We start from the raw sequence: 19,703 nt of genomic DNA on the forward strand, positions 1-19,703 counted from the left end.
CCGGCGCTTACAGAGGGCAGTACTGTAATATTGCAGATCCGCATTTCGTTTCTACGCCACACATGGGGCACGCAAGGACTGCCCCCCGGAGCAAAGTGCTCATTGGGCGACACTGCCGACAGTTTCCAGTGAAGGGTTAGCGGGGAAAGAGACGGTTTGAGGCGGAGAGCACCCGGGCTGAGGAGGGTTGGAGGCGCAACGGCAACGAAGCTCATATGAGAGACGTTGGACACGCGCGGAGTAAGGACGGGCGAGTATCGGTGGGCGTTGGGCAGGAGCCAAAGCCAGCCGTTCGGGGCGCCGGATGTCTTCAGATGCAGAAGCAGTGCAGAGCGAGGCGCCAGGAGATGATGCGGAACGGAAAGGGGGATTACAGATGACATCGAGAGGCGGCTGACAGGAAGGGCAAAAACGGTTGCAGTCTCGCCTGGTGGCTGCAGATGCAAGCACCACAGCCGCCCAAATGGATTTGGGGACTGAATTCTCACTCCAGTGGTATAGATGTTGGATCTATTTTCTTTATCTCAATCGGGCCAGAGAGGGAGAGGGGGGGGAGAAGGGGCTCGAGAAGGTAGGAGGGCATTGGAAGACGGGGGATCCAACATCTACAAAATTGATTAATTGGCAGCAATGCGATATTTTCATTCTGTTTCTGATGGTGTTCCAATTGATGTTGTGAAAAAGTGTGGGAAGTCATGTGGGATTCTACCAGCTCATGCTACCAACGTGTATGGGGACAGAGAGAGAAGAGGAAGGACAACTTGACAAAACTATAGAGCTTTTAGTTGGAACCCATCGGAAATATGTCTATCGGAAATTTCCTTAATGCGGATGACTGCGATTTCATGGAGAGTCGTGAAGATACAGGTTGTGCTGCAGGCGTAGCCCATGAGATTCGAGAGATGAATAAAGGACATGAGTCTGATTCAGAGGAAGATGAGCGCCTTACTCTTCTTTCCGCCCACGGTCAGCTTGATGCCCTTCACTTCGTGATGAAAATTAATGAAGACCAGCCAGTGGTAAGCATTCATCTTTCCAGAGCTCTCAGATCCCTGAAACGAGAAGTGATACAAGTTCAACGTGGACAGCAGCGACAGACACTGATTGCAATGTTTTTTGTCAATGAATAATGTTGGTAATCCTTCTGATAACACTCACCGTCATGATTTACTGATCAATTTGCACTTCTAGTGATGGAATTTGTCAATTTTCCAAGGCAGCGGTACGAAAAAACTCCATTGACCACCCTACCCTGCATTACAAGTATTCTTGCAGCTTTTCGTAGGTGCTGCCAGTTTGACCGTTCAGTTCGAGAAATAAGTAATGTCTTACATGAATGCGCTCATATACGTTGCGGGGCCCTTCCCAACCAGTCATTTTGCAGGTACAGTACGGTAGTCGTGGACAGTATATGAGGGTCGGTCTATACAGCCACTTTTTTTTGCATGCATGCACGATATAATAATGATGATAAATTATAAGTGGCGACAAAACGCGGGCGTGCCTATACAGCCAGTTGTGCTTGCATGCACGCTTGTCATAGGATCCCGATCGCCATGCTCCAAAAAGCGAAACACCAGCATATCCGAAAAGGCCCTGGCCGTCGCCTCTCATCTGCGTTCTCTAAAGCACAGAGGCGGGCCATCAGGACTCGTACATCGGATATGCCGCTATCAGAAGAAGAAAAAGCAGCCTTGGCTGCCGCGGCGGCGGCCGCCGCAGCTGCTGCTGTTGCGTCGTCGTCCCTCATCCTCTTGGCATGTGGTGTCGCCAGCGGCGGCGTGGAGAAGCAGCAGCGCAGGGAGAGGAGCGTTGTCAGAGCTCGCCCGACATTTGCGGAGGCCCACAGGTACTTATCCAGCGACGAGTTCCAGAGGGCTTTCCGTATGAGCAGAGAGGCGTTCGGCAGCCTCCTCGAGTTGCTGAAGCCGTACCTGACGCGGGACGCCCCGATGGCCGCGCGATCCAGCGGAGGGGTTGTGGCACCGGACGTGCGATTGGGCCTCACGCTGCGTATGCTTTCCGGGGCGAAGTGCTTGGACATGATGATGCTGTTTAGGGTCTGAAAATCCACTGCGTACGACGTCCTCAACAAGACTGTGGACGCGATCAACTGCAGCCTTCGCCTACCAGGAGTTCCGCTGACGGACGCGGACGCGTTGCACGAGTTGGCCTCCGAATTTGCAAGCTCCCGCACCCCGCCTTGCCCTTTGTGGGGGTGTGTCGGTGCCGTCGATGGAATCGCAGTGCAAATCTTGAAGCCGCCGGACAGCATGAACCCACGGAATTATTGGTGCCGGAAGGGCATGTACTGCATACCCGTCCAAGCTGTGGTGGACGCGAGGTATAGGTTCACTTTTTTTCTGCGCTATGTGTAGGCAGCACGCACGATTCATTGGCATTCAGTGTTTCGTCTCTGGGAATGCAGCTTGCTGCCGGTCGCATGATGGAAGGGTATTGGATAGCCGCCGATGCGGCCTTTGAGTGCGTGAAATCACTTTTAACACCGTGGGGCCTGTCGCAGCTCAGACACGCAGAGTTTGGCCTCGCAAGAGATGCGTTTAACTTTTTCCGGAGCTCCGTCCACATTCATGTGGAGCAGGCGTTTGGAATGCTTCTTGCGAGATTCGGCGTGCTCTGGAGTCCGCTGAGGTGCAGCCCGCGGCGCGCTCCCGTTATTCTTGGCGCGTGCATGAGACTGCACAACTGGTGCGTGGATCAAGGCTCACCCTCCATTCGAGAGTCTTTGACTCCCGCGAGCAGGAGCAGTCTTGACTCTGCCTTCGAAGAGTGGTGGGAAATCGCAACAGAGCTTCGTGATGAGGCCGCCAACGCTCAAGGGCGCCGAAGGGACCGTGAAGTTTCACAGCTGCGAGAAGAGCTCACTCAAAATCTCCATCATAGACAGCTGTATAGGCCGACTTGATCGAATAAAAGGCTACATTGTGACATTTATCGAATGGCTCTTCGCTGTGAAGACGCTGCTACTCCGCCTCTCGGCGAGAAGTAACAGAAAACAGCGGTGAAGTTTTACCGTATCTACGCAGCGTACATCGGAGAACAGCTGCTATGCTTTCTGCTTACCTACTCTTCATCTTCGGCCTCGCTAAGACGCGTGATGATTGCGCTGCGCTCCTTCTCAAACAGCGCGATGACTTGAGCGCAGCCGCCGCTCTGCTGCATCTTCTGGATCTGGCTCGAGACACTGCTCAAAGCGTCAAGCATGACCAGCTTCTTCAAAGTCATGTCGGTGGCAGCATCGATAAATTTTTGCTTCTTGGACTCCTCAGCACCAGGCGTGGATGTTGACGAGGCCAGAGTCGACGCTATGCCATCCAGAGCTGCCTGTATGCCTGTTGACATCTCCTTGACAGCACTGACCGCCAAGTCCATTCCCTCCCTCTCTGCCGCCCTTCGCTTACGACCCCTGCTTCGTGACTGCGCGACAGACTCCGGCCTGCCCTGTGCCCCAGACCCATCGCCCTCTCCGTTCCCGTCGTCATAGCCGACACCGGCGGGCGCCAGCTTCTGAGTAAAATTCAGGGCCTCCGTATCCTCACTCGGAAGGCCACACTCCATGCAAGCAAATAATATTAGTGCCCTCTTCCCCTCACTGCTGATCTCACCTGGAGTGCGCGGCTTACATGGCAGGAAGTCTGGGAATGCCTCCGGGTCGTTTTGCCCAGACACGCTCCACTTGCGATACGCCTCCGTAAACACTCTCTTAGACCGGTACAGCTGATACTTGAGCTTTTCACCGCTTCTCTCTGTCACGGGTGCGGCCGTGCTGTCAACATTTGCAACGTAGGCAGACAATGTCAGTAGTATCTCAACCTTAGCGTCGTTGAATAATCGTTTGATAATCGTTTCCCAGAACTCGTCTCGTGTTGCGCCCTTGTCGAGCTCGCTCCGCTCTAGGTTGCCACCAGACTGAATTAGAGCTGACCGAGCGTCGTCGTGCTTGTAAACAATAGCGACCATTCGAGCGAATTCGTTCAATGTGAAGGGAGCCTCCGTAGGCGCGATCATGCAGCTTTCGCTTCAAGGCGTCCGGAAGAGGTGCAGGTTAAACGTCTGCAGGTCTTCCGCAGAAGGGCATTTAGAAACCATGTGGACGCACAGTGCGATCCAGTTCGTACAGGAGTCACCAAGGATTGTATCCCAAGGCTGGTCGCCGTCATACGCATATAGTGCAGTGAGTATCGAGCATACCACTACTCTCTTTCTGCCGGCCTGCTGGGCAGGCAGCTGATACTTTTTCTTGAGCCTCTTGCAAATGCCGCGCAGGTTCTGGGCAGTTTGGGTCATCAAGAAGGTGTAGACTTTGTCACGGATGGTTTCCGTTCCATCCGTGACGGTGTCGTCCATGTAGTTGCTGTCGTACGGATTCATCATGCTGCTGTGCCCGCCGTCACCTCTCTCATCATTGTGTTCTCCCTCCGCATGGGCCGACGGAGTTGACGGCGGAGTTGACGGCGGAGTTGACGGCGGCGCTGACTCTGCACTCATCAGCAGCCCCGGTAGCGACACTGCAGGCAGCAGCTGGCGGGGAGTGAGCGAGGTCATCTTCGCCGCTGGTGATGAGTGGGGAAAGTGTGTCGCGCACCCAGCCTCGCGCCGTGGAAATGCGGCCCGCAATTCTGTCACATCGGAGCCTTCTACTGCCCGGCAGTAGAAGTCTCCGATGTGACAGAATTGGCGGCAACGTTTCAGCGAAACTGCTGAGATTTTGTCGCCAGTTCTGTCGCTGAGACTTTGCCGCCAAATCCGTCTCGAAAATGGCGCGAAGCGGTCGTGCATTTGTTCGAGCAACTTCTTTTTTGCGTGGGAGAAGTTGATCGTACATTTGCATGCAAAAGTATCATACGTTATCATACATTTATCATACACCCGGGATTCCCCAAGGGGAGCCAATAGGAGCTCAGAAACCGTGCATGCAAGCAAAAAAGTGGCTGTATAGACCGACCCTGAGAGCTCGGCCTGAGCTCTTGCGTCGTGGTCTGGTTTTCTGGGTTACATTAAGATCAATTTGTCATACATCCTCAGTTTCGAATTTCTTTGATATTTGAAATTCATCCCCTTCCACAGCTACAAATTTATTTATATCCAGTATTCACTCTATCTCACTTTTGTTGGTGTAATTTGTCTCCATAGAACGGCATCGTGATCACCTGGGTCGAATACCTCTCTCAGATCAACGTCCGTTTCAGGGACATTCTAGGCAGGTCTGAACTTCTGCGAGGCATGTAGTACGTAATTGAAGAACGCTGTTGGGCTCTCAGTCGGAGAGTTGCGTGGATTTACTTTTGCGAACCGGAACGGCTCGGGGTCTATGCCGACTCGTCATATACAAGGAAAATTTGCTTTGCACGGTCTTCTCTAGAGACAAAAGGGACCTTAACAATCACGAATGCGGTTTGAAACGATTTTATGACGCTACGCAAGCACTCTCTGGTAATTTTCGAATATTGTGACCGCGGCTTAAGAGACCTTGTGCCTGAGGGCTCTGTTTATCCGAAGTCGAGCTATATGTCCTCTAATTGCATGATGGGCTTCCTTGGAAAACATTCATCCTGCTAGGAAGGTTGCGTCAGGTTCAGGTGGCTCCCCAAATGCCCGTAGAGACGGTTATTCTCCAACTTCAAGGGTAGAAGACACGATTCTCTCTGGTCAGGAGTAACGCGGAGAGCTTTGGAAAATAGGGATAGCAGCGTTGTGTCTGAAACGTTCTACTACGCAACATAGAGATTCAGAAATGTGTTTTGGAGTGGGTGATGGAATCGCTCTCCGATTCCGAGTTCGTCGTGAGCCTCCATGACAGAGCTGTTCACTCCCACTCCTAAAGCACGGCCAATGGCGATGAAGGAGTCTCGCAGTGGGGACCACCGGTTCACACGAATGGAATTAGAAAGTTCAGTGTATACAGTTTCCCAATACTCGAATTAGTATTTCATACAGGCTTTGTGGGGATGTCTAATTGGAAGCGGGCTGCACTCAAGTGCGTCGATTTGTCGACAATATGAAAGATAGGCTTCCCGTTGATGAAAATGATATCCAGCACTAGCCCTTCGTCAAACCGGGAGGTAATATCTCCAAACGACAATGCAAAGCGACTTAGGCTATCCAGGATCCGTTTGCATGGGTCACAGGCCTCGGATATTTCATGCAATGTCTCGAGAGTGCTCGGATTGAGGTCCTCCGGACAACCAGGTTTCTGCAAGTTGAATGAGTTTGTTGCAGCTTGCAGCGGGGTGACAGAAATGACGGTGTAGTTTTAGAGTTGCAACTTGATGAAGACGGTCAGAACAGGAAACACAAATCTGCGTAAATGTACCCATCAGCACTAGGAAACAGCACCCTCCAACTGTCAACTTCATACTTTCTCATCTTTCTCTTCAACCACATCACGCTTGATGAGCTTGTTTGTGGCTGTGTCTGTGATGAGTGCATAATATTTAAAGGACGTATAGAACAAGCAAAGTAGGTACATAGGCGGCAACAACATCCACATTGACGAAAATAGTCGGGTGGCCATCACGTGTAGAGAGCGAAAAGTGAACTTTCCGCACGAATCGAAAGGTGAATCGGCACAACGGAACCGTTTCTGGCTATGATTGAATGATCTTTCTCGGAGTTCCAGTTTCGTAAAAAAGCGCGCATTTCGTTTAAACCAACACCGGAAGTTGGTAAGCATGTGTCGACGCTGAAGCTGGAACATACGCTGCGCGATGAAGTTCTGCTTGTGTTTTCAATCTTGATTTGAGTTCTGTTTGGAACAAATTTGCCAGTATGGTGAGGTCTAGGGATGGTGGTGCAACGTACACCAAGCCATCTGGAAAGAAGTCTACAAACACACGATAAGAGCTACGCCCTCCTTCAACCCGGTGTTGTAATACGCTCTGTACACTACAGTTATTTGCAGATGGTTTACATCAAACCCACGGTCGATGCAGTGATATTGACAGAATTTGTCCAATCGTTCTTCTCGAAAGCACCGACCCAGATGGTTTCTTCCTATGCCAACGTTTCGTATTCCCAGAGTTTGACCGTGGAAGATGATGACGATTGGACAACATGCGTCTTGACCGGTCCCAGAGAGACAGGACCGACATGTTTGAAGCTCTCACCCGGCTCGAGGTACATCTATTCCATCTTTGTGACAAGATAATGAACTCTGCGCGGGGTGGAAGTACCTCCGCCCAGATGGGCACGTGTATGTGACCTAATTTTATTAGTCTTGTGGAAATGAGCGAGATGCTGGCGGCAACCACCTTCACGCCACATCATAGGTTTTCCGTTTCCGTCTTACGGGTTCTTGGGGAAGCCGTTCTTGTTCGGAAAGTTCTTCTTCTGGAACTTTGGCTGCGGCCGAAGTCAAAGGTATTGCCGATAAATCACGGAATTTTCGGATACTGCCTCTTTGCTTTGACGCTCCTGGAGGAACGGGATATGATCACTCAGAGGAGCCACAAACAACTTGTAGGTAAACGTGGCCGTGGTAATTTCACACAAGACAGGCTCTCCCCATTTCTGCTTTAGCACTGCAGCGCGAAGGTCAAGTTGTGTTTCTTGGAGCGGAAATGCTCCGAGCATTGTAGTGTATGGCAGTTGAACCTGGTTATGAGGCATTCAAGTCACACATTTAGGCTTGTGACATATTCTTTTCCCATCAATATTTCGAGGGTTAGTATTTCCGGCTCCAATTTAGAGTAGAGGTGCCTAGCATCAGAGTAAAACTCCGAAAGCATCAACCGGGAGAGTTTCTTATAGCTCATCAAAGTTGTGCAATTGTTGAGCAGGTAGTCACTAGATGAAACACCGATGACGTAGATGAAACACTGAACATTCTGCTTCCACTGCAGGGCTTCTTGCATTTGAACATACCTCATAGTCACTTATGAAGTTTGGAATGGAGCGCATCTGCAGTGTCCGTAAGTCACTATCACATGAGAACTACCATCCTTGGAGTACTCCTGAACGACGAAGTCTGCCCTCGTTGTGAAAAATGGAACAGAAATATGATTTACGGGGTGACAGACAAAAATTCGTTGCTTGAGACTGCAGCCAGGTCAGAATCGTCAACATCTAGGGCTTGACGTTGAAAGTTGGCGAGATAAACATCAGCTTTATTACTCTCACTCGCGTAGTCATCACAGACATATGAAACGTTTTAACGCTGAAAAGAGTTTGATGGTGCATCTGTGGCTGCCACAGGAAGAGCGCAAACGTGGACTAGTACCATAGGCGAAGGAAGAGGAGAAGAAGTATATTGATTCAATGGGTTGGAACCTTTGTTGAGAACGGTCATGTGCCCGATAGTATCAACGGAAAGAAAGAGAATGCTGGCTAGCCACGAATGATATATTGAAATGGAATCAATTCGAGACCGCAAGTGCACTGCCGACACTAGTTCACCAGACATGACATGGAAAATTTTGTACTGGCTTGACGCATCCTTTGAAACTCACGCAGCGAGGGCAGGCTGACCAATTTAAACTCTGGTGAAGACCATACCTGATGGGGGCAAAATCGACTTGATCACTTCGCCGACCTTCTCAGTCGGTGCCTCGGAGCCAGTTTAATAAACTTCTAAGGCCCACTTGTCTATAGACAGTAGAGTATTGACGGTTTCATCCTGCCTGAGTAAATCTGCTTTATGAAGCGATAACAGGTAGCTTTCGATTGCCTCGGCAGATGCTCGAGTCATAATAGATTAGCTACGTCCACGCAGTAGCAGTCTAGATTATCGTTGGAGTCGGAGAGTGGCGTCAAACTGTACCAAGAAACTCAGTATCTCAGGAGGGTCGCAAGTCGGATAGAAAAAGGGGACGAAGTAATCAGGAAGCAAGCGTATTGCACGATTACTGTTTTGTGTTCTACTGCCTACTGATCATGTCTAGCTTCAGAGCTACTAGGAGTAACCAAAGTCTAAAGACCCAAGTCAAGAACAGGACGAAAGTAGATTTAGATTAGAACTTCTAATCCAGATCACCAGACAGCACAGTGGTACTGTAGGCAGACATTGGTACGCGCGATCTGACTTTCAACTACAGAAGCGCATCTGCCGCGGGGAAGTAATGATTGCCTGTTTTCCCCTTTAGAGAGATACTCTAGACTTCATGGTACCCTTCTCGGCAGCTCAATTCTACACGCATTCTGCATAATCAGAGCACTTCCTATTTACCGTTCAAAAAGCGATTTCTCTGCCGCCATGGGGCCCGAATGACATCGAAAACTCAAGAAGGACACAATTGTAAAACGGATAACGAGCACATTCAACGCATGTGTGCGAAATGCATCCAACCCGAAACCACTGTTTCAGATCTCTCCAGCACATAAATCATTTCTCCCCTAATTCTCCATTTTCAGGTACACTGCCCCAAGATGCCATGGGGATATCATCCCAAACGCCTGTGCAGGGATTTTATGGTACTCGACCTAAATAATTCCGTTTAGACTGGTTACCAATGTCCTCTTTATCATTAGGCGTGAAGTATATAATCAGAGCTCAAAGAATCTCTCAGATGTTGTGTCTAGAGCTCCAAATGTCATCTGCGCTCTCCATTGAGACATGCTTTTGCACTGTACTTATAGATGCTGGCGGTAGCCGTCGAGGCGCATGACCTGCGGCTTCTCCACGACACTTTTTCAAATTTGAGAGGCGTGACGTCTGCTTCCAGCAGTACTCTCACTTCGGGTTGTCATTCGGAAGCACGTGTATCTCCGCCAATGTTTTCGCTGTGAGCCACTGCCATTCAACAGCCTTCCAGTTTTGTCAGGCACATTTCGGGACTCTTCCATGGTCGTAGTTTGCCAAGAAGAAACATTTCGAGTTGGTGATCGTAAAATCCCGTCTTCAGGGATGTTGATACTGGCCTGGTTCGGCTCAAATTGGTCCAGTAACTGAAAATGTTTGGCCCAAAGCCTGCCTCGACAAACGATTTTCGGGCTATATCGGGGGGAAGACCACGTTCCCCGGTCATTGATAGAGATGCCCGTACTATTCTCAGCAGCGAGCCCACTATGAGTCACCAGATCAGTCGTGCTGAAATGTCATTTCTCTGTGATGGGCTCTGGAGGATCTTGTTTCGTCGGGAAAGGGAACGCCACGTGATCATGGTTTACGACAATGTTGAGCTATTTTGCTCTGGACCTTCTTCATTAGAGTACAGTTCACTGTAAATGTTATTTCTCGCGCTTCCAGCGTCTGGGACACGACGAAACGCTCTTCACTTTCCGAAAGAATAGGACACTGGCAAGGAAAGTGGGATAAAGGATCCAGTAGTTTCTCAAGTCCTAACTTGCCGTGATGAGGCAAAGCTCTTTTTTTGTAGTAAACGACTGAGAGGGAAGCGTCAGTGTGAGTTAATATTTCTCTTGCAGAATGACCGTGAAGGAAGTGATCGTGCGCTTATGCTCACCTCAAACGCTCCGCTTTTAGCTTGGCAAGCTAATTCCGGTGACGGATAGTTTGAGCACGCATAGAGCGCGCTGTACCTACTCAAACTGCCGTAGGCTTTGTCTATGATAACATTGAATCTGACTGGAGATGGAAATAGGTTTGAGATGGGGTGGTACTCTAGGAAGATTACGTGGGCTTGACAGGATGGCGCTGGAGAAAGTTTTTAGAATTGACACCTTTGCATAATCGAACCGCCCAGAATAGTACTGTATCATCATCGCTCGATTACGTACTTAGAACTCACTACTGCAAACTTTTCAAACTCTTCGGACGGGATGACATCCCTCAGAAATGGATGAGCTAGCGTCCAATAAAGCCCGTTCAACTCTTTTTTCATTTTATTTGAATTACTTGTAGCAACTGTGCGGGAGTGCAAGAAAATTGTAAGTAAGTATGCTTGTCAGCTCTATTTGCACATTTTACGGGGCTTGCCGTGGAGGAGCACAGTGAACCTTTGTTATGCAGTACGGGGATCTGGTGTAGGGATAGGAGGGGTTGTAAGACCTCGAAGTCGTGAGCGAAAGAGCAAGAATACTGCGAGTGAAAACGTTCACGAGATACGAAAATCAGTGTTATTATGTACACTGATCACGGCAAAAAGATGGATGCACAATCACGTTTTCAAGGAGTGGATGTCAGAACCAAGAACGATTTCACGCTTACCAAATGGGAAGAAACGAACGCTGTTTGTCGATAGTTGCTCGGGTCACAACGGAAATTCCGATATTGATGAATGTCTCCGAAATATACACACTGAGCTACGAAAGCTGCCACCTAACACCACGGATTTGGTTCAACCTGCGGACTCTTTTCATAATTTCTAAGATAAAATATACTTAAAGACGAGAGTGGGATGAATAAAAGGCTGCAGAGATCACTGTAAGATCCTGGACGAGCAGTGAGCAAGGATCAAGCGGGAAATTCAAGAATCTAGGAAAGACTTTTCTTTGAAGTTGGCTGCAACTGCGGTTCGCGAGGTAAATAATCAAAGGTACAGAGACAGCCTGTTGTATGCTAGGAAAGCCATGATATGGACTGAGATGTCACTTAACCTGAACGGCATATGGGAAGAGAAGCAGCTCTTTACCGATCTGCAAAGCATCATTGCGGAGCATAAGAATCATTTTGATGGCGAACCTTTTGAATAAATGAAAATGTTCCCTGTGAGAAAAGAGACAGTGCATGCATTTTAATTTGGGTACACTTTTGTAACCTGGACCGTGCTATATATCTTGTAACGACATATATTAACCTGGATTCGCATGTAACCTGGGCCAGGTTATTTTGTGTGAGACGCTCTCAAAATGGCCTTCAGAATTAACCTGGACCATGTTAAATTCCGTGATCGGGTGTACTCTTATAAGTTTTTTCGATACACTGCTATAATTGTACAGTAGTGCAACTTTTTTTGTACGCACAGGGACTAAAAATATGCAAAAAAGTGGGTGTGGATCATTGCATCTGGCGCAGAATACTGGTGATCATGAGAACTGCCGGTGGCATGATTATTTTATGGCTTTGTTTAACGCTGAAATCTCCGTGTCTCGAGAACGGGATCTGACACAGCTGTTTACAACCCATATATAGTATCGGGTATGGTACTCTGGAAGGGAGTGTCGCCTGATAGTGTGAGGAGGGAAGGCAGGAAATATACTGTGCCTGTGCTGTACAGTACCGTTCTGTATGAAAGTGATTGGAGTGAGAACTATAGAATTGTGGTGACAATTATTGCTCGCATATGGGCACGAATCTAGCACGAAAATTCCATGAGGGCGATTCCAGCTACTTGAGGCAAGAGTCATAGAGTGGCGGAGAGATAGACGTTGTCGGGAGAAGAGGCGAGACATTGCCCATGTGAGAGTATCGGGATGTCAGGAAAAGGGAAAAACTGGCAAGTGGAGGTTGGATAAAGATGGGAGATCATACAGTGCAAGCATGAGTCAGAAGAAGGGAGCGGTTGTTCCTGCACAAATTGGCGCGTACTGTACTGTGTCATGCAAAGGGCATGGTCTCATATGAGGGGGATGGGGCGTTTGATACTGTAGTCCCAAGAGCTATCTTGATGCGAGATTGCAGTTACGGACAGGGAGGACTGGTCGGAACAAATGTGGTACAAGTTGTTTCGAAGGGGCAATGAAGGACTGACCCGTACTTGACGGGGGTGAGAGGGTAGGGCAATGCATAAATGTGAACAGTGACGGTCGATATTCTTTCTTCACATTCCTTGTACTGTACACAGATGGGGTTTTGGGCCGTGCAAGGGTGACGGGAAAGGACTAAAAGGGAGGGGTTGACGTGGGATGCGGAAAAGAGGAGTTGCCCGGTGAGTGTAAAATGAAATTACTGTATCGTTTCTGCAGGCAGGGAAGGCAATAAAGATTTAAGGCGCGTGTGTGGCATGGGTGTCGGGAATCGTTGCGCCTTGCACGGAAAATCGCATGGCACAATACGCGCCACTACCCTTGGTAGCTACAGAAATGATTGGGGACCACCTCCAATTCCTCTTGTGCCGCGGTTTCGCGTCACTGTTCCATCTCATGATAGCACCTTGCTACTGAGCCAAGTTACATAAAGCATTAGAGGCCTGTACGACAAAATACGGCACGACGCAAAGCAGGTTTGTGCCCCAATGTGACATGAATTGTTCCAGACGGCTGGCCGAGCTTACCTCCCATTTCATCTCTGAGCGATATTGGTGAAAGGCACGAAAAGGACAGACGCCTTGGGCGTGTGCGAGGCGCGATCCCTTGCAATGCAGGACAGCAGAGGGCAGTGAGGCATAATTTCCCTGCATCTAGTGGTATATTTCCACACTGTAAATTACTATGCTATTGTAGCGCCGAAAAGATCCTGACTCTGTTGGGGGAGGAGCTTGGGGATGGACAAGAAATGAGGGAGCTGTACAAGTAGACGAGCGTGCAGCATGCGACGCAGGGCGGCAAACGCCTCGTACGGCCAATCATTGCGCGCGCTCTGGAGAGGCGCGCTAGAGGCTGTCGGCGACAATCGCCGCCGCCTTTCACTTGCTGACGTGCCATGTGTCAGTCGCCCCCGTGGAAAAGATGGAATGCTTTTTCTGCTGCGGGCGATTGGCGCGCCAGAGCAAAAGAGGAGCAGGTACTCAAGTCCCACCAATATTGGTTAAAATTTTGAGGCATTCAGAGATTTGGCACGTGTTGGAACGAAAACCCACGGAACCCCTCCCCCTCCCCCGAGAAACTGGGCAGTGCATGGAGGCGTTCCAACAGTACAGGTGGACCGGAGAAAAGTCAGCGGAGTATGAGATTTCTAGTGAAATAAAAGATCTGGTACTGTAATACCAAAAAAAAATCCCTATTATTTGTACGAAATGAAATTACTGCTTATAAATCATTTGCATAGGTGGGGCGTTGCATGCCATGGGCCATGTGGATTTTTATCATAAAAACGACGGCGACGTGTCTTTGAACACACCCGGCGATCGCTGCCACCCCCCGCCCGGCGGCACACAGCTTCGCAATGGCAGACCCAAAGGATGCGCAATAAAAACACGACAAATAACGCCCGCGTCTTTCCGTTTCGTCGCGAGCTCGTCTCAGGCTGAGCCGGATTTCCCTCTCTGCTTGCTCCTCGTCTCACCCCTTCCTTCCGTTTTCTTTTTCCATTGTTCTTCCGTTCTATATCTTCATCCCATCTCACAGTGCACAACCCAACCGGCGCCCCTCCCCCCACCACCAACCCCACGCCTCACCCAAACCCTCCCCCCACTCCCCCGTCCTTACTGGCCTCCAGTGCAACCCCTCATCCACAACCCCTCATCCACAATCCCTCATCCACCCCTCCCAACCACCCAGCCCGCCCCCCCTCTCCCCGTTCCCCACCCCCCCTCCTTGTTGTCATGACGTCCGGTCTCGACCGTCTTTGTGAAGCCGTGGAGGCCGCCGAAGCTGCCGAATCGGCCCGTCGCCAAGAGGGCTTCATGTGCCCAAACCCCGGCTGCGCACGCATCTTCTCCAAGCGGTACAACCAGCAAGCCCACATGCGTCTGCACGACGGCACCCGCCCCTTTTCCTGTCCGCGATGCAACAAGGACTTCATGTGGAAGAGCTCGCTCAAGAGCCACGCCAAGATGCATAACAAGATGGACGCCGCCGCCGCTGCCCTCGCCGCAAAGCGTGCTGCCCACCCCGCCTCCGCCAACGCACCCACCTCCTCGATTCGCTCCCCGCACAAGCAACACCCCACGCAAGTAAAGCCCATACAAGCAAAGCCTACGCCGAAGCAACACACCAAGCGCGTCGCAAAGAGGCAAAGTAAGACGCCGGGCTCGTCACAAACACGCAAAGTCGCCCGTCATTCGACCAAGGCGCCTGCTAACGCGGCGCTCAAACGCAGGGCCGACAATGCATCACGGGGGGCGGTAGGCCCATCCGTGTCGGTGCATCGGTCACTAGGGGGGCCGTCGCGATCGCATCATGTTTCTTCGCCGCAGGCACGGCCGTCGACAAAGCCTAAGGGACCTATGGGACGGCAGTCGCCGGATAGTGTGACGCGTATGGACTTGGAGACTGCCACGTTGTTGACGATGTTCCAGTAGGGTTGCGGCTGATGGAGACAGATTTTGTAGCGAGAGACACGTACTCTCAGAGGTCCTCGGGAGCTAAGAGAGTATGCGTGCTCCGGTTTCCGTGTGTGAGTCGTGTTTTTTTTGTGAGTGCATTTCGTGTGAATAGTTGCGGCAATATGTTTTAGACTGTGTTTTGAGTGAGTGCCGCTGTGATAGTTGACCACGCGCACGGGGAATGAAAGTTCCGATTTCGAGGAGTCTGTGTGTGCCTTTATTCGAGAGATGTAATAGTGTGTTGTTTCGTAAATCAATTGATCAGAGCCCTTTTGGCTTGCGCTCGCAAAACCGTTACCCTAGCACAGTGCGGCCTTCTTCCAGCACTCCCAGTTGTGAAGTCCTTGCTTCAACCGTGGTGGTGGTCTCAAACGCCGAGTTTTGAACGCCAGCGCAAGGAAAGAGTATCTTCGAAATGAAGTGAAAAACAAGGACAAGACTGTAGTGTACTGTTGGATATTTTGGGCATAAAGCGGTCAAGGCCGGAAAAGTTGGCAGTCAGCTGCACGCGCCGCACGAGGTCTTGCTACTTCGAAGGGTAATGAGAGGGTTGGGAGTGGAAACAGCGGAATGGCATGGGAGCACGCCTCGGGGTTGGTTGGTCGAATTAAGGAATACTCGGGTGTCTGTCCAGTGCGCGTTTTGTGAGGCGTGCAGGCGTGATTATCTATCAACCAGATGACGGACGAGGGGTTTTTTGGGTGTAGGCTCTCATTTAGGTGGTCTGTGTGTGTGCTGAGATATTTAGGGCGGAGGTCGCGAGAGCGTGGGGTATGTCCTAGGAGGGGGGGCGGGTGGGGGCGAAGCTGGGTAGGTGGAAGGGTACGACAGTTGGAGATGTGCAAAGATCGAGGCATGTTCCTCGCATCGGTTCATCGCGGAGGACCGGGGGCGGCAGGTTGCCCATGGTGGTGGCGGGACCCTGGTGGTGGCGGTGCGGACAGGGCTGGGTGTTCCATTGGCTCGGGGGCGACTGGATCAGTCAGCGAAGAAAGATATCTGCAAGCCAATCTCGGCAGAGCGGTGTGGAGCGGATTATACATCTCCCGGGGAAAAGTATTTTTTGTGCGTTGGCACCGACTTTCGCCCCCGCACGCTTTAATGCGGTATGACGTACGGGATTTACACACGCTGACAACCATGCGCGCTTTCACGTCACACTTGGACGTGCAGTACCTCGCCCGGTATCTCCAGATTGCTCCCAAACCCAACCGCCCCCGTCTCGTGGGGCCACCCGTCTCGTGGGGCCAACTGTCCCTCCTGCCCACTGCACTCCTCTCCACTCCTCTCCACTGCACTCTACCCGCCATAGACAACCCCCTCGTCGCTCATCTCTGCCCTGTCCCTTGTCCCTGCGTCATTGCTGCCCTGTCGCTTGTGACACATGCCGCCACATCTCCACATCTCCCTGTCGTCTTTCTCGCACCCCCCCCTCCTAACTAACAACCGTCCCGATTCTTCATCGCTCACCTCTGGGAATCTACCTATCCCCAGTTCACTCCCACCGCGTCTCGTCCCCTACTCCTCGTTTAACGACCGTTTCGCTCTCGAGCGCCCTCCAGCACGGACACGTCAGTGTTCCGGCATGGTTGCCCCCCTGGTCGCATGACGCAATCTGTACACTGTTACAGGCACAGCGAAGGCTGCAATTTTTTTCGTTTCTTCAACCCACCGGGCCTTGACACTATCAGTCCGTACTTGTCCGAGTCCTCTCTCAAAATTTCTGTGGTTCCGGTCTCTCGCTGTGCGCCTCCTGTTTTTGCTTTTACTGGAATCAGGTTCTATGTGCATGTACAGTATACGATACATTTTGCGAGCTAACGATACAACCTCTAGTTGTATCGCTAGTCACTACAATTCCTGTTCCTGAGGGGAGTCCCGGCGTCTTCAGTTGATAATCAGTTCGTAATTGCTCCGTTTTCAAACACAAGAGTCCTCGTAGAGGCGTTTGCCATTTCGATAGCGCTAATTGGTGGCCCCAGCGTCGCACAATCGTGTCACCCCCATCCCCATCCAACCAACAAACTGCTGTATGACTGACTGACTGCCGGCCCGCAAACGTCGTCCTGACATGAACATGACTTGCGAAGGCAACCCATCCTCAAATGGATTGCTTAACGTTCTCTCTCGATCAACCGTCAGGGTGACGAAAAGTCATCCCAAACGATTGGGTACTATCCAACTGTAAGCCGTAATGGTAACGGAGATCAACGGACTTTTTCGCTTGAAAATGGGAGATTTCTATTGCTCGCTCATACAGTGTACTGGTCACACGTAACACCACATTTTTGGGCCTTGAATGAAGATTGGCGTTTTGATGTCGCAAAACTCTCAGCACCTCAACCATCTCTTGGCAGCACTTGTTGCCATCACTCGTGCCTCACCACCTTTTATGTGTGAAGGTTCTGGAGGTCCTGTGATTCGGTACAGTGGCTACCCCGACATAGTGCACATCGCTATAAGAAACGGAACAGTATAGTGCCCAGGGAACTGCCTGGCACGGAAAAGATATGATAGGCACAATCTAGCCAGTGACTTCATTTAAGCGCTGTAAACAGTCCATTGGATGGATTCTTACACTGCATGTATTCATTACATAGGTGCTGCTACTCTGCTTGCTCCTGTATAGTGCACAAAAAGCCTGGTTGCACTTTTAAGGGTGACCCCACCGCCAACAAAATTTCAGTGCACTATTGAGGAAGCCACGGTACTGTATAGCTTCATACCTACCACGAGTTCTCTCTATCTGTATATCCTTTATTCAATGACTATTGTTGCGAATGCTATCTCATATCGACAGATCTCTATCTAGAGGGAGTTACAGTTCGTACCACTGTACATGAATGCACCAACCCTTCCTTACATAACTCACCATCGCTCTGCTCGTAATTGCTCACAACGCTAGGCAGCAAGCTGCAGCAACGCATCAAACTACACTGAAAACAAGATAAAACTATGGAGACCGAAACGATGACCAACCCTTCAAAAAACCTATGTAAGCAACCGATACGTGCAACTGAAGCTGCTTGCTATGCTTGTCCTGAGTCGGTCTTTCCAGCCTACAGTACGGTATGCCCACAGCACTTTACATACATGCAAGTCTTGAAGGTCGTTGATGCCAAATTTCATTTCTACGCTCGCGCATACCCTCTTGTACCTGTAACTACGTAGACATTATATTAGGGCACCTCTCAAGGTGTTATGACTCCAAAAGAATATGGAAAACGCAATCCACTCCGCCTGATCACGGTCTCATGTCCACTTATGGTCTCATGTCCACTTATGCTTCACATGAAACAATTAACAAACGGAGCCATTAACGAAGAGAAGGAAGAAGCGGCATAGAAGCCTGCTTTTAAGTTGGTGCGCTACAAGTGAAGCCCTAAAATCATTGCCACCCCTGTAAAATGTCGTGTCCCTAACGCCCTCCTATCCAGCTCTAACCGCGCCCACCAAGAACGAGCGGACAATGGCGGACGACGACTCCTGACTTAATCCGCCTCGACCCTAGAGCCGCGTTCCCACTGAGCTGTCCAGCTCCCTCTGGGGGATTGTTTTCTATTTGCATGCGCAAGCATCGGGCACGACATATTACTTGTCCCAAACACACCTATTCACAATGAAGCAAGGCTTCTACTTCCCGGCTGCGAGGCCACCTCCGCGTCCCGCACCCCCGCTCATGAGCGGCCGCGCCCTGCCTCGCCGCGGCTCGCCAGCACATAAAAGCGCGCTCCACCCCGCGCTGCGCCCGGCGGTTTACGCCTCGCACATCCACGCGCACGATGTGCGTCCCCCTGCTGCTCTCCGTCCTACTGGTGCTCGCCCCCTGCGCGTCAGCGCAGGTATCATTCTGCCGGCGCACGTCTGCGCAGGAGCAGAAGCAGTCTGCGACGTTCCTATGCTCGGTGTCCGTAACGATGCGGCGGTCGGCGGGGTGTGCGGCGACGGTGTCCGAGGAGTTCGTGTTCCCGCACACGACGGGGGCCGATGCGTTCCGCGACATCCCGCGCGTGGGCGGGGTGCAGGACGTGTCCAGCGTGAGCGGGACGCGGGACGGGACGGGGCTCCGCGTGCGCACGAGCGAGCGCGAAGGCGTGCTCCGGGTGTACCTGGAGACGCGGCGCAAGGGGAGCGCGACGACATTCAGACTGGAGTACAAGGTGTCGAACGCGGCGATGCGGTTCAGCAGGGCGTGCCTCAACGGGCAGAGCGTGGACGCGACGCGGAACGTGCTGCGGTGGGGCACCGGGCAGTGGGACAAGACGCTGGAGCTGGTGCGCGTGCGGTTCGAGGCGGCGGCGGGCGGGACGGTGGAGGCGGCGGGGGCGAGCATGGGGGCGAGAGTGGTGCAGAGGGCGGAGGGGAGCTTGACGTACGAGGCAAGGGGGGTGAGACACGGGATGGAGTTTTACGCGATAGATGGGGGGAAGGGCGGCGTTTGTGAGTGGCCGGTGGAGTGCTTTGCGGAGAGGAAGGGGGACGGGAAGGAGGGCATGAAGACGAGGCTGCTGTTTTTCGGGATCGGGGGCGCGATGTTGGTGATGGTGTGCTGCGTGGTCGGGTGCAAGTGCCGGGGCAAGATGGGGAAGATGCACGCGGGGCGGCGAGGGAGCTCCGGGTCGAGTTGTGACGGGGAGGGCT

The 19,703-nt window shown here is 51.4% G+C and overlaps 1 protein-coding gene; it reads left to right on the top strand.

Moving 5' to 3' along the window:
* Nucleotides 1-14,339: 14,339 nt before the first annotated feature.
* On the top strand, nt 14,340-15,353 carry CHC_T00002057001 (hypothetical protein). XM_005713023.1 is given in 2 exon segments: nt 14,340-15,038; nt 15,039-15,353. 1 exon segment carries the CDS (start codon nt 14,340-14,342, stop codon nt 15,036-15,038), a length of 699 nt encoding a protein of 232 aa, XP_005713080.1. The 3' UTR covers nt 15,039-15,353.
* Nucleotides 15,354-19,703: the final 4,350 nt, after the last annotated feature.

The sequence above is a fragment of the Chondrus crispus genome, genomic scaffold, assembly GCF_000350225.1.
Source record: "Chondrus crispus Stackhouse genomic scaffold, scaffold_123, whole genome shotgun sequence".
NCBI lineage: Eukaryota > Rhodophyta > Florideophyceae > Gigartinales > Gigartinaceae > Chondrus > Chondrus crispus.